Here is a 15,636-nt window from a genome sequence, read left to right as displayed (position 1 = left end):
GAAAACATAACATAAAAGGAGGAAATGGGAAAAATTAAAGAATTTCTTCAAACTAAAACAACAGATGGAAACACGAGGGATGGAAACAGTGGAGACACTGAACTACCAGAAAACAAGATAAAGTGGCTGTAGGAAATCCTCATATATCAGTAATCACTTTAATGTAAATGGACTAAACTCAATGATTAAAAAGCACAGAGTAACAGGTTGATTTAAAAAACAAAATCCTCGACTTCCGGCCAAGGTGGAGGCCTAGACAGACATGCTGTGTCTCCCTCCACAACTAAGAAGGAACACACCTCAAAAATAGAGACAACCAGAAGTTCCAGAAAATCGAGCTGCATTGAAGTCCAACGAAGAAAGAAATAAAGAAGAAATACTCATCCAGACAGGTAGGAGGGGCAGAGCCAGGGTGGAGAGGACGGTGTGGTGGCAGCAGCAGAGGCAGCAGCTGCAGGCTGGGGGAAAACATGGTCGCACGTTTTAAAAACAAGGGAGGGACACCTGGGGAGCACTCCCAGCACCAGACCAGACTGCACAGCTCATGGTTCCAGTGCCGGGGGAAATAAGACCTCATTCCTTCTGATTGAAAAACAGTGGGGGTTGAGGCAGAGGAAGAAACTGCTGGTCTCTCAGCAGAGTCCGCTTGTTTAAAGGGCCCCCATGGTCCTAGAACGTCCCCAGACCCATCCACTCTGGGAATGACAGCCGGGGCAACAGCTAGAGGGGCACCAGTCCCATACGGAAGTGGGAGAGGTGCCTGGAAAAGGGGCGAGTGCTGGGCAAGCAGGGCATTGTTCCCTCTCAGACCCCTCCCCCACATACAGCACCACAAGGTGGTGAAACGGGTCACCTGTTACTGACAAATACCTAAGGCTCCGCCGCTTACAATGTAACAGGTGTGACAGCTCTACATAAGACACAGAGGTAAACAAACACAGGAGCCTGTCAAGATGAAAAGACAGAGAAGTGTGGCCCAAAAGAGGGAATGGATCAAGGTTCCAGTGGGAGAACTAAGTGACGAGGAGATAACCAACCTAACAGACGTAGAGCTCAACATACAGTGTAGATTCAAACTTCGGATGCATTTGAGAACAGGAGACTCTTAGTCTCACAGAGTAGGTTTCTTTTGAAGAATGGCAGATTGTCCACTAAGTCTTCCTTTCTGTGAGAGTACTCTATGTGCCTTCACTTTTCTCCCTAATTCTGAATCACATAGTTCAGAGTATATCTAGGAAGAAGAGGTGAAACATCAATATGAGAGAGTTTGGGTTTTTTTTGTCACACCCTGTTTTCATGGGCCCAAGACCTAGTCTTCATTCTTCAGAAAGCTGGGTTCCTGGCATGGGTTCTTGTCCTCAAAGCAACACTAACCCTTTGTTTACCTACCTCTGTGGTTTCTGTTTAGTCTTCATTTTTTTCTCAGCAATTTCCTATTCTTTGTTTTGAGATTAGCCATACATTTATCATGATTGTTGTAACTTGTCGAACATCTAGGTGTTTTTGTGCTAGAAAACAAGTCTGGGGACCTTTTTCTTTTTTTGGACATGGTATACTTAAATGATATCCAACACTCAGTGGGCATATCATGAGACTTGGAAGGAGGCAACACTTCACAAGAAAAGTGAATACCGGCCCTGGCAGGTGTGATTCAGTTGGTCAGGCATCATCCTGCAAACCAAAAAGTCACCAGTTCAGTTCCCAGTCAGGGCACATGCTTGGGTTGTAGGTTCAGTGCCCAGTCAGGGCTCATACATACACAAGGCAATCGATTGATGTTTCTCTTTTGCATCAATGTTTCTCTACCACTCTTTCTCTCTTCCTTCTCCTCTCTTCAGAATCAATAAAAAAGAAACAAACGTTTTAAAAAATGAGTACTGAACAGTGGGCATGTCCCTGGCCTCCCTAAATCTTTGAACAATAGGGCTAAGTCCACCTGGTAATCCAGTTTCTGTCATTTCCCATAACCATCTGGCAGTGTTAATGAAGGAGCTGGCCTCCCCAGCCTTGCCGTCCTTCACAAGGCCTGCTCCTCCACCCAGGATGAAGCTTGCTGTTCTGTCCCCTGCGGTCCCCCATGGGCTCACCATCCTGTGAAGTGGGGGGCTGGTGTCCTGGTCTGTCACCCCAGTGGATCACAGCCCTGTGAGGCCATGGATACCTTTGTCTGCCCTGTTTCTTCAGCACCCCACATGGTGCCTGTCACACAGTCCTTGCTCAGGAAAATCTGCTTTGCTGCTCTGTCCTTTTCTCACCCTCCTGGCGCACAGTCTAAGCCAGTCTTCTTTGTGTGCTTGGCTGTGAGCCCCAGTCCCCTACGGCTCCCTCCTTACCTCTCACTAATCCTTTATGTCTGGGCCCATAGGTGGCTCTATGGATGGGTGCCTATGAAATGTGCCTGAGTGTTGACCAGGTCACAGTGGGGACAAGTAGAGGGGACTGAGGAGCAGCCTAGAAGGCCCCTTTCATGTGTGTGTCCTTGGCCAGGCCATTGTGCTATATAGGTCAACACTTCAGTTATTGTATTCTATTTTATTTTTATGCATGTAAATTCTATAGAGAAACAAAGGATATGTGCGTTGATGCCAAAATAAAGGAAAAGGTAAAACTTAGAGAGGAAAGGCAAGAGGTTGCTTGCAGCCTGTGCCTGTCTATCTCCAGGGACCTTGGTGTCTCATTCAGCACTGGGAGTCTGTTCTCTGATGTTAAGCACATTTCCATTTGAGTTCTTGCTACTTTAGGATTCATAAGGCTTTATAAGTATTTTCAATTGTGCTATTTAATTTTTTTTCCTTTCTTTTGTTTATTTCTCTTAGAGCAATGGAAGGTGAGCTTGAAGTTGTGTGGGAGTCTACCTCCAAGGAAAACCAAAGAATCCGAGAACTTCTACAAGCCACCCTGGAGAGGAGAGGCATGTGGGACAACCCCAGGACTTCTGAGGATCCCTGCCTTGGCGGCATCTGTCATGGAGACGTGCTGGATGACTGCAGCTTCAGCCACTGCAACACGAAGCCTCCTCCCACCCCTCACCAGAGTCTGCAGGATCCACTGGGCTAGGGCTGCTCCGCTCGAAAGGTCTACCTTCCCAGGACAGGGAAGGGTGGACTCGCACCAGACACTGCTGTGTTCTTTCTCCTCAGGGAAAGCAAGAAATGAACTCTCAGAAATTTAATCCATCCTTTTCACATTTTGCTTTATTTTAATAATGTGCTACTGAGCTGTATTTCAGCCAGTGCATGTCTTCTGGCTACATTGCCATTGAGACCCATTGCTCAGGTAGCAGGTGACCTGATGAACTGGCCCATCTCTGGGCTTCTGTATAGCACCAGAGGGAATGGCCGGACGGGACCAAGCTCTCATCCTGTGCATTAGTTAAGTTTGTTCTGAGGAGCCCATCAGTGGAAGCAGCAGGGCTGATATCCATATACTAGTTCTGGGTGGCATTTTATTGTTTAGTATAAGATGAGGTGCTGGTGTTCATGTACCAGTAAGTTGTACAAAACCTGTTCTGCCCTCTCCCTAAACCTTTTCTATCTTCTTGGGAAGGTCATTTTTTTATGGTCACATAGCTCCCCTCCCCCTTTGAGAGCTCTGACTCTGAGCTCCGAGGTGGGGATTCCTGCCCACTGCCCACTGAGAAAGATGCCAGGTTCTGCTCCACCCTTTGCCACTCCCTCAGGTGGACCGTCCCAGCTTCTCAGGACCGTTCACTGGGACTTCCTGACGAATATGCCAGCTAACTGGGGCTACATGTCCCAACATACTGGAAGAACCCGGGGACATCAGGCTACAGAGGACCCTCAACAGTGGTACGGAAGGGTAGAATCCTGGAAACATCATTTTACAAAACCCCTCCAAGCTAAGGCCTGCATTGTCTCAGGGGAGCAGATGAGCCCTAGCATTGGTCCTTGGTCATGTATAAAATTTATGTATGAGCTCTTTGATTGCTGGATATAAAGTTGAGATAAAGTATCATAGATCTTTTACATTTTATTAAACTTGTTAAACAGTTGTACTTCGTTATCATTTTCCAGGGGTAGAAAACTCAACAGGATTTAAAACTATGTATCAATCATCTACCTAGGCGATTACTTCACAAATAACTTTATTTCGCAGGAATGTGTGCCTAGTGCCCAATAACCTGCAGACATGTTGAGAGGTGGCAGCAGCCCCACAGCCTCTCGCCTTCCAGACCTGTACTCAGAGGGTGGCTGGTCTGTGGGAACATGGCAATGATCACATCACCTAGAGAACCACTTTTGTTCCTTTTTCCTGCCTTCTATGAGAACATTTTATTCCTTGAGAAGTGAACGTTTTGGCATTTCTGCTTTAGGTTTATTACACATTGTAAATGTCCTTGGCAAGTTCAGTGAACCCTGGCCCACGTGGCCAGGCAGGGGTGCAGCACTGGGGCACTGCCCACCTCCTACTGATGACAGATGAGTTCAGAGTCCAGGATGCAAAGGACGGCAAGGCAGGCAAGGCTGCAAATGAGGCAGCCAAGGCAGAGAACAGACTGTTGGGATGTTTGGTGGAGGAACTGGAACGCCCTGGGCCCTGCAGGATGGACTGGGGCTCAGCAGCTGGAGGAGGACAGAGGGAGGTAAGCAGAGGCAAGAACTCAGGAGCAAAGATGGGCCATGAGGCCAGACTGGCCAGGGAGCCCTTGAGCTGCTGGGAAGGGTGCCTGCTCTAGTTTATCATGCAGGCTTCCAGTCAGAGCCAGCCCAGTTCCATTCTTTCTTGGTCCCGGTGAGGCTTTACATGGCTGTGGAAAGGTCCTGATCAGGTTCAAGGTAACCCAAGGCAAACGGTTATAAAACATGACCCAGGAACTCACACAAGCCATCCTGCCCCTGGCATTACTAAAAAACAGTCCTGGTGAAATCTGGACTGAATGGAGAGAGTGGGTTGGGGCACAAACATGGCTGTGAGTTTGGCAGCAGAGCAGGCAAGATGCTGTCTGTCCTCAGTTTTTCATTTCACCGGAGCAGAGGGTCAGAAGGGTCAGAAATGACTCCTTTGGACAGAGGCTAAAAAACACAGGAGCCTGCAAAAAGGTGAGGAGACAGAAGTATGGCCCAAAAACAGGGAACAGAACAAGATTCCAGTGGGAGAACTAAGCAACGAGGAGATAGCCAACCTAACAGACACAGTTCAAAACACTGGTGATAAAGATGCTCACAAGCTTGACATATACTTAAGTACGGCAAACACATAAGGGAAGAGTGAATGCTATGCTAAATGAAACAAAGAAAAATCCACACAAAACCAATGGTGAAGGGAAGGAAATTGGGGTTCAAATCAATGATTTGGAACATAAAAAAACAGCCAACCAGTACAGAATGAGGAAACAAGAATTGAAAACCATCAGGAGAGGCATAGGAACCTCTGAGACAACTTTAAACATGCCAACATTCAAACCACAGGGGTCCCAGGAGAAGAGGAAGAGCAAGAAATTGAAAGCTTATATGAGAAAATAATGAAGAATAACTTCCCCAATTTGGTGAAGGAAATAGACATACAATTCCAGGAAGCACAGAGTCCCAAACAAGCTAGACCCAAGAATGACCACACCAAGACACATCATAATTAAAATGCCAAAAGTTCAAGATAAAGAATCTTAAAAGCAACAAGAGAAAAGAAGAGAGTTACATACAAAGGGGTGCCTACAAAACTGTCAGCTGATTGCTCAAAAGAAACTTTGCAGGCCATAAGTATTTAAAGTTATGAAAAGCAAGGACCTACAACCAGGATCACTCTATCTAGCAAAGCTATCATTTAGAATGGAAGGGCAGATGAAGTGCTTCCCAGACAAGGTAAAGTGAAGGAATTCATCATCACCAAGCCATTATTATATGAAATGTCAAAGGGACTTGCCTAAGAAAAAGATCAAATTATGAACATTAAAATGACAAACTAACAACTATCAACAACTGAATCTAAAAAATAAAAACAATCCAACTAAGCAAACCAGAATAGGAACAGAATCATAGGTACGGGGGTCATTTGGAGGGTTATCAGCTGGGAGGGGAAGGGGGAGAAATGGGGAAATGGTACAGGGACTAAGAAGCATAACTGGTTGGTACAAAATAGACAGGGGGAAGTTAAGAATAATATAGGAAAGGGTGAAGCCAAAGGACATATATCACAACCCATGGACATGAACTAACGGGGGTGGGATTGCTGGAGGGAAGGGCGGTACAGGGTGGAGGGGGGCAAAGGGAAAAAAGAAAACAAAATTGGGAAAGAAATGACTCCTTTGCCCCCTCAGCCTGTGGGAAGAATGGGAGACACAACCCTTTCCCAAAAGCTTCATTCTATTTAGAGCCATAAGTTCATCTAACTACGGAGAGAGGAGAAAATTCTGAATTCTATTGACTTTGATGTATTTATTCAGCAAACATACATTAGGTGCTTCTCTCTGCACTGTTTGTTGAGAACAGTGGCAGTGACAAAGGCAGACAGTTACAGCCCACACGTGCTCAAGAAAACAGCTAGGATGGGACCCAGGGCCATGAGTCTCCACAGCAAGTGGGTCTCTGTAGTTACAGAAAAACTGTTATGTGTATTAGAGCCCATGGGTTCATGTGCCCAACTTGCTACTACAAATTTTATAAAATCTATATGTTGATGTACCTCTGATGAAAATAGCACCAAATAGAAGTGTGCTATAAGCATAAAATATACACCAGATTTTGAAGACTTTGAAAAAAATAATGTAAAATACCTCACTAGTAATTTTTATGTTGACTATATGTTGAGATATCATTTTGTATCTATTGGCTTAAATAAATTATTAAAATCAATGTCAACTTTTTTTTTTTACTTTTTAAAAAATGTGGCCACAAGGAAAGTTTAAATTGTGTGTGTGTGTGTATGTGTGTGTGTGTGTGTGTGTGTGTGATGTGCCAGGGTCAGCCCTGATTCTGGCGACCCTGTGGATGAGTGGTGACCCTAGGGCACTGTCCCCAGCAGCCTGCAGCCCCTGTAGACTCACGCCTGTGGAGACTTTTATGGAGTCAGTCCTGCTCATACTTGGTCTCCCTCTTTCCCTGCTGCCTCTATTTTTTTCAGAATTTTTATCTTTTCCAAGATCCCTGCCTTCTCAGGATGTGCCCAAAGTAGGACAGCTTCAGTTTTGTCATTTTTGCCTCTAGCAATGTTTTAGGCCTCACTTGCTCTGGGACCTACATGTTTGTCTTTCTGGGTGTCCTGAGCACCGTTACAGCTCTCCATCAACAGCACATCTCAAATGAACCGACTTCCTACCAGCCTCCTTCACTGTCCAACTTGCACTTTCAAACATAATAATTAGGAATACAAGGGTGTGGACGAACTTAGCCTTGGTCTCTGTGACACATCTTGGCTCTTGATGGCCTTTCTAATCCTTCCACTGCTGCCCTTCCGAGTCACAGCCTTTTCTGGATTTCTTCGCTGCAGTCTCCATTTCAAGGTAAGCACAATGGGGCTCATGTGATATTACTCTAGTGCTCGCTTCAGCAGCACATACCCAATTATATTTCTCCTGGACAGTGCTTATGTAACTAAATGTGAAAAAGAAAACTAAGCTTCTAATACTTCATTTTATTTTAGTTTTTGTTTTTAGAGAGAAGGAAGGGTGGGGGAAAGAGAGGGCAAGAAACATCAATGTGAAAGAGAAACATTGATTGGTTGCCTTCCATATGCACCCCAGGCATGTGCCCCGACCCGGAATCAAACCAGTGATCTTTCAGTTCATGGGACAATGCCCAACCAACTCCGACACACTGGCCAGGGCAGAAAACTAAGCTTCTAGAAGATAATTCATTACTTTAGGTCAGGAAAGGATTTCTTAAAGAAGACACAAAAAGCTGTAACCACGGAGGGAAAGAGTAATACATTTAACTACACTGATATAAAGAGCTCTTCACCCAAGTGGAAGGGCAAGCCATGGAGAAGGGAGCAATACCAGTAGCTGACGAAAGCTGTTAGTCCAGGAAATGTAAAGAACTCCAGGAAGGAAAAGCACCACTGACGAATTGAGAGGCAAGGACAGACATGTCATGGAAAAAACAGGACCCCACAATGCCACACCATTAAACCTGTTAGAAACATGAAACCCAACAAGGCCACCTTAAAAAGTTTGGGAAATAATGTCATTATTGGCAAGATTGAGAGTTCTCAGTAGCCACTGCCCCAGCAGTTCCACTCCTGTATGTTTGTATGTATGTTTATATTTATGCTCCTGTGTGTGTACACAAGCATGGTCAGAATAGCATGTTCATAATAGCCAAAAAATGGAAACCCCTAAAAGGTCATTGAGGCAGGAGGATGGATAGCATATGCAGAATGAAGCGCACATATCAACAGAATCATTCTCAAATGGTACCAACACAGCAAGTCTCAACAGAATACAGTATGATCCCAATCATGTAATGTTCCAAACTATGCAAAAATAAGCAATATGATTGTGTGTGGTAAACTACACAGAAAACTAAGGTGATAGATTACAAACTGAAATGCAGCTTCTGGTTACTCAGGAGGCATGGGAGTGGCCCGCCTCAAGCTCAGTGGTCACTACGTCACATTTATTTTTTTTAAGTATATTTTATTGATTATATTGTTACAATAGTTCCAATTTTTTCCCATTTGCTCCCCTCCGCCCAGCACCCCCCTTCCCCAACAATCCCCTCCCCAAGTCCATGCCCATGGGTCGTACATACAAGCTCTCCTGCCTCACCCTTTCATATATTCTTCTTCTTTTTTTTAAATAATTAATTAATTAGTTAAATATTTTAACAATAAAAAATAACAATCCCTCCCTCTCAGACTTAAGACCCTTTACAATCTTATAAAGGACAATGGACGAAGGTCTCGAGCTCCTCTAGCTGCTTCAAGCTGGACATGGTCGTCATCCTACCTACCCTTGGGTCAAGAAATCCCTAATAAGATTGGGGGTGTGGAGGGGAGGGTGGCCTTCCCACAAGGGGAAGGATCATGCAGACTCCAGGTTGGTTGGCTGTCTCTGGACAACGGCATGCTTGGTTTAACAGGCTGGCATCCTTGTTGTATTCTGGGGGCAACAGGGTTAAAGGACATCATTCAATCCGTAACCACTAGATGACAAGAGACAGGTATTAATTTTTCAATGTCCCACATTAGGGAAAAGAAGGGCTTCTTTGGAGGAAGGTATGCCAGGTACATCTCACCTGTCCAAAACCCTTTTGCCCATTATACTTAGTTTGGACTGAGGGAAATATTTTAGGTTTCCCCCCTCTCAGGCCTCTGGGCCCTTTCTGTCCAAGCCATTAGGATAGAAAAGAGAAACCAGTTTTAAAGTGAAGCCCACAGACCACCCTGTTCTTCACATACCCAGCCACTTAGTTCAGCCAAACCATTGAGTCTTAGGAGGCAGCAATGCAGACAGGATTAAGTGAGGCCTATACGTACAGACAATCACTCTGGTAATGAGATCGTAGGCTTATGCCCTTTGAAAACAGAAAACACATGTTAATTTATGTAACATAACCCACATACAAGTCTCTAAATCTGTAGGACTGTCTTATCGGAAAGACATCCAGTTGCAAGGCATTTGACATTCTTCTTGCCTGTAAATTAAACATCTTTGATAATGCCACAGACATAGTTTAACTTTCAAATGAAAACAAATTTTAAATGAAAAGAAACTTTAAAGATGGTTAGCTGCACTACTTTATAGTCTACCACTGGGCATTGTGATCTTCCTTGAATCGTGATTTTTCTCCCTAAGATTACCCTCCCTGTCATTAAAGGGACTGCATTAAGTTCATTTTTAATTTATCCTGTTCATTTGCATAAACACAAGAGCAGCAAATGATCACTTATGATCTTTAGTTCTGCTTTGCTGGAACTTACGCAAGGAACATTTAGGGTGACCTTCAGTCTGCCCTTCAGGGCACAGAAGCTGAGCCACATACCTGCCATTCAGCCTTGCCTATAAACACCTGTCTTTTCCAGGTCCTCCTAGTTTTCCATTGTGCCTTAAGGTCCCTTCTAGCCATCTTTCAGGAAAACAACCTCCATTCCTTCCCTGGAAAGATAGCTATGGACCGCTCATCCATCCAAGGTACCAGGCCTTTTATCGCGTGGACTTTTATTACCTTTGAAAGTCAGTCCCAGTTGCTCAGGGCTTTTTCGTAACAACCAAAGCCCAAGCATGTCTCCTTTAGGCATGACATTCCATTCAAAGTCTTAGTTAAAAAAAACCAAACAAAAAGAAAAAAAACCTCTATTAACAACTGGTCTTATTAGTTTTATGCAAAGAAACTTAGGTCATTACTTACTTCTTTAGAATGCCAAATTCTGGAGGGATCAGCTAGGGAGAAAATATATACAGTGTGAAGGGAAATCCTAGTCCGTCTAATACTCACTGAACTTGCATTTCTATTCTTTATATTTTTATTTTTCCCCCCACTAAAAATTTTTCTGTTTTTTTGTTTTTCCATTACAGTTGTCTCACTTTTTTTCCCCCTCTTGCTTCCCTGCACCCTGCCCCCTCTTCTTCCACATTCAGTCTCCACCCAGTTGTCCATGTCCATGGGTCATTTATACATGTTCTTTGACTAGACCCTTCCCCTTCTTACCACTTCTCTCCCTCCCATCTCCCCCTTTGTTACTGTTAGTTTATTCCTTGTTTACATACCTCTGGTCCAATTTTGCTCATTTGTTTGTGTTGTTCATTAGTTTTCTGTAACAGGTGATAGCATAAGGTAATTTTCTTTTGTTGCCTGTCTTATTTCGCTAAGCATAATTCTCTCTAGTTCCAATCATGTTGTTGCAAATGGTAGAAGTTCCTTCTTTCTTTCAGTACTTATTCATTGTCATTTTCCCCCTTTGTACTCGTGTTCCTCTCTGTCTCTCTCTGTTTCTTCATCTTCTTAAAGCAGACCCTTTAGCATCTCTTGCAATGCTGGTTTGGTGGAGATGTATTCTTTTAGCCTTCTTTTGTCTTGGAAACTCCTTATTTCACCTTCCATTTTGAATGAGAGCCTTGCTGGGTAGAGTATTCTTGGTTGTAGGCCTTTGTTTTTCATTACTTGGAATATATTTTGCTATTCCCTTCTGGCTTGTAGTGTTTCTGCTGAGAAATCTGATGATAGCCTTATTGGAGCTCCCTTGTATGTTATTAGTTGTTTCTCTCTTGCTGCTTTTAGGATTCTCTCTTTGTCTTTGAATGTTGGCATTTTAATTATGATGTGTCTTGAAGTGGGCCTGTTGGGGTTCATCTTCATTGGGACCCTCTGTGCTTCCTGGACTTGCATGATTCTTTCTCTCTTCATGTTAGGGAAGTTTTCTGTCATTAGTTTTTCAAAGAGGTTTTCTATTCCTTGCTCTTTTTCTTCTCCTTCTGGAATTCCTATGATACGGATATTATTACGTTTCATGTTGTCCTGCAGCTGTCTTAGAGCCTCTTCAGTCTTGTTCAGTCTTTTTTCGTTTCGTTGCACTGTCTGTGAGTTTTTGTCTACATTGTCCTCCAGCTCGCTGATCCTATCTTCTGCTTCCTCTAGACTGTTTTTAATTCCTTCTACTGTGTTCTTCAATTCAGAGATCGTATTCTTCATTTCCTCCTGGCTCTTATTGATAGCTTCCATGTCCTTTTTGATGCTGGTATAATTCTCAGTAAGTTCCTTATAGTTCTTCTGGAGTTCACTGTAGTTTTTCTGGAGTTCTTTGTAGTTTCCACTGAGCTCATTGAGCTTCTCCATAATCCATGCTTTCAATTCCATATCTGATAGTTTGCTCCCCTCTATTTCATTTAGCACTCTTTCTGGGGACTCTACCTTTCCTTTCGATGGGGGGTTGTTTCTCTGTCTCCCCATTTTTGTGACTCCTATTGTTTGTTGGTGCTTCTTAGAATGATCTGCACTTCCTGGATCTGCCCCTGGTGGCGTCAGATCCTGTACCAGTCTGGGCCTAGGCAGCCTGTTGGAGACTTTCAGGGATCTACTGCCTTTGTCTGACTCCTTTAGTTATTAATCTATTCAATCTGTGATTAGCCGTCAGGCTTAAGGACCGTGGGTGTGGCAGCTTAATTCCTGTAGGCAGGGCTTTTGCTTCCCCTCAGGCTGACGCCATTTGGCCGGGAATGGTCTGCCTGCAGCACTGGGGATGAGTCAGCACTGGGGCCTGGCTGGCCGCTTCCCCAGCTCTCCCCTCAAAGCCACCACACCAAACTCTCCCCAAGCATTTCCTGTCCTCTCTGTCTTCCCTCTGCTTGTGCCCAGGGTAAGTGGGGGCAGAATATTTTCATATGTGATCCACTTAAGAGCTCTTTTTCTCCAGCTGTTTCTCTCCGGCTAGCAGGAAACCCTGTGGCTTTTCGCTTTTCACAGCTGATACTATTTTACTCTCCACTCTGTTGCTGTAGGCTGGGAAGTTCAGCTGGGGGTTTAGACCCTGCCCTTTTCAGAGGGAATCCCCAGCTGCTGAGTTGTTTCTCAGTCCCTTCAGCTGCTACCCGTGTGACGCCAGCCAGCCCCTTCCGCATCTCTGCACTCCCTACCGGTCACGTTGTGATGTAGCGACCTTTTCTGTCTCTCCGTGGTTATAAGACTTCTCTCCAGCTGGTGTTCGGTTGGTTATTCCAGATGATTTCTCCAAAATTACGTTGTAAATCCAGACTAGTTCTGGGAGGAAGTTAGTGTAGCTTCCACTTACTCCTCCGCCATCTTTCACATTTATTTTTTTTTAAACATATGTAGACATTGGATGATCTTGCACAATTAAAGGAATTAGTCAAAATTTGCATAATAAAAATTCCAAAAAATTCTGGAAAAAGTAAGTGGGACATGAGACTAAAAATCAAAGGCAAATTTTGAAGTGCTGCTGTTGGGTGTTGGGGAGAAGTGGGTCAGTACTGAGGATTTGGGGTGAGGGTGAGAGAGACTGGGAGGTTCGAGTTTATGAACAAAAATGAAAGAGCATAGTGGGGGAGGGCAGGAACATGACTTCTGCTAAGCCAGAAGAGGAGTGAACCCTGGGGCAGGCCTGTGACTGGGACAGGGGCCCCTGGGCTGTGTTCCCAGGAGGGAGGGTGGATACTTGCAGATCATAGATGCAGAAGGTGAAGTCCATGTTCTTCTGTGTTCTCCACCCACACTGAGATGCTAATCAGCTGGGCGGGTGCAGGGGAGAAAGGTGCAAGAACCACAGGAGTGCTTCATTGGGGACACATAGGACTGCCTACCTGCCTCATCACAGCTGCATGCTTCTCTCCCGTAAAAGTGCCTGGAAGGTGCCCTGGCAGGTGTGGCTCAGTTGGTTGGTGCATCATCCCATGAACCAAAATGTTGCAGGTTCAATCCCTGGTCAAGGCACGTACCCAGATTGCAGATTCGGGCCGCAATTGGGGTACGTATGAGAAGCAACCAATCAATGCTTATCTCTCTCTCTCTCTCCCCCACCTCCTCCCCCTACTTCTCTCCTTCTCTCCCTCCCCCTCCCTTCTGCCTCTCTCTCTAACAGTAATGGAAAAATTGCCCTCAGATAAGGTGAAAAACAAAGTTCCCAGAAGGTGAACAACTGCCCAGGGTGGGCTTCACAGACAGGTACAGTGCAGGAGAGGAGGGCATTGGGCAGGGTGTGACTAACAAATGCCACAGGCAGAAGTGGGAACAGGCAGGAAACCCCTGCCCCTGGAATCCCTCTGCTCAGAGGCAGTCACTTTTCCCCCTCTTCTGGTTATTTCTTCTCGATTTACTTCTGCTATTTTTTTTTAAGTATATTTTATTATTTTTAAATATATTTTCTTGATTATGTTGTTACAGTTGTCTCAATTTTTTTCCCTTTGCTCCCCTCAACCCAGTACCCCTGCTTCCCTCCAACAATCCCACCCCCGCTTTAGTTCATGTCCATGGGTTGTACATATAAGCTTTTTGGCTTCACCCTTTCCTATATTATTCTTAACTTCCCCCTGTCTATTTTGTACCAACCGATTATGCTTCTTAATCCCTGCGCCATTTCCCCATTTATCCCCCTCCCCCCTCCCAGTTGATAACCCTCCAAATGACCCCCCGTACCTACTATGATTATGTTCCTATTCTGGTTTGCTTAGTTGGATTTTGTTTTTATTTTTTAGATTCAATTGTTGATAGTTGTGCGTTTGTTGTCAATTTAATATTCATAGTTTTGATCTTTTTCTTAAATAAGTCCCTTTAACATTTCATATAATAATGGCTTGCTGATGATGAACTCCTTTAGCTTTACCTTGTCTAGGAAGCACTTTATCTGCCCTTCCATTCTAAGTGATAGCTTTGCCGGATAGAGTAATCTCGGTTGAAAGTCCTGCTTTACATCATTTTTAATATTTCTTGCCAGCCCCTTCTTGCCTGCAAAGGTTCTTTTGAGAAATCAGCTGACAGTCTTATAGGCACCCCCTTTTAGATGAGTCTCTGCTTTTCTCTTGCTGCTTTTAGGATTCTCTCTTTATCTTTTACTTTTGGCATTTTAATTATGATGTGTCTTTGTGTGGTCCCCTCTGGGTCCAGCTCTCCCAGGACTCTCTGTGCTTCCTGGACTTGTATATCTATTTGCTTTGCAAAATTTGGGAAGTTTTCCTTCATTATTTTTTCAAATAAGTTTTCAATTTCTTGCTCTTCCTCTTCTCCTTCTGGAACTCCCATGATTTGGATGTTGGCATGTTTAAAGTTGTCCCAAAGGTTCCCAAGCCTCTCCTCATTTTTTTCAATTCTTGTTTCCTCGTTCTGTACTAGTTGACTGTTTTTTTTTTTCTTCCTTATGATCCAATTCATTGATTTGGACCCCGGTTTCCTTTCCTTCACCATTTGTTTTGTGTAGATTTTCCTTCATTTCACTTAGCATAGCCTTCACTCCTTCCCTTATGCGTTTGCCATACTCAAGCATATCTGTCAAGCCTCTCTACCTGTTGCCCTGGCTGTCGTTCCCGGAGTGAATGGGTCTGGAGACACCGTAGGACCATGGGGGCCCTTTAAATAAGCAGACTCTGGTGAGAGAATGGCAGTTTCTGCCTCCGCCCCAACCCCCACTGTTTTTCACAGTAAGAAGCAATGAGGCTTAATTTTCCCTGGTGCTGGGACCATGAGCTGTGCGGTCTGGTGAGTTGGGAACGCTCCCCAGGCATCCTTCCTGAGTTTTTTAAATGTATAACTGTCCTTTTCACTGGCCTGCCACTGCCTCCGCTGCTGCCATCTCCACACTGTATCCTCTCCGCCGCAGCTCCACCCCTCCTAGCTTTCTGGGTATTTCTTCTTTATATTTTTGTTGGACTTCCATGCAGTTTGACTTTCTGATATTTCTGGTTGTTTCTAGTTTTGAGATAGTGTATTCCTTCTTAGTTATGGAGGGAGACACAGTGTGTCTGTGTATGCCTCCATCTTGGCTGGAAGTCCCCTAAGTATATTTTATTGATTATTTGTTACAGTTGTTCCAATTTTTTTCCTGTGTTTCTCACTCTGCCCTATTCCTCCTTCCCTCCAGCAATCCCTCCATTAGCTCATGTCCATGCATTGTGCATATAAATTCTTTGGCTTCTCCCTTTCCTCTACTATTAACATCCTCCCTGTCTGTTTTATTCCTACCAATTATGCTTCTTAATCCCTGCACCACTTTCCCCTTTCTTCTCCTTCACCCTCC

General features: G+C 44.4%; 1 protein-coding gene across 2 annotated transcripts in view; it reads left to right on the top strand.

Moving 5' to 3' along the window:
* Positions 1 to 4,012, top strand: part of CEP89 (centrosomal protein 89) — a 109,334-nt gene extending 105,322 nt beyond the window's left edge. For both annotated transcript variants that reach the window (XM_090260340.1, XM_090260339.1), the window contains one exon: positions 2,817 to 4,012. In XM_090260340.1, the coding sequence (XP_090116466.1) occupies positions 2,817 to 3,057 (241 nt within the window). In that variant the 3' untranslated portion in view covers positions 3,058 to 4,012. The remainder of the gene's footprint in view (positions 1 to 2,816) is intronic.
* The last annotated feature ends 11,624 nt before the right edge of the window (positions 4,013 to 15,636 follow it).

Source organism: Furipterus horrens, unplaced genomic scaffold, assembly GCF_987537825.1.
Source record: "Furipterus horrens unplaced genomic scaffold, mFurHor1.1.pri manual_scaffold_13, whole genome shotgun sequence".
Lineage (NCBI taxonomy): Eukaryota > Metazoa > Chordata > Mammalia > Chiroptera > Furipteridae > Furipterus > Furipterus horrens.
The sequence above is the reverse complement of the archived record's forward strand: the minus strand, read 5'-3'. Positions and strand labels throughout refer to the sequence as shown.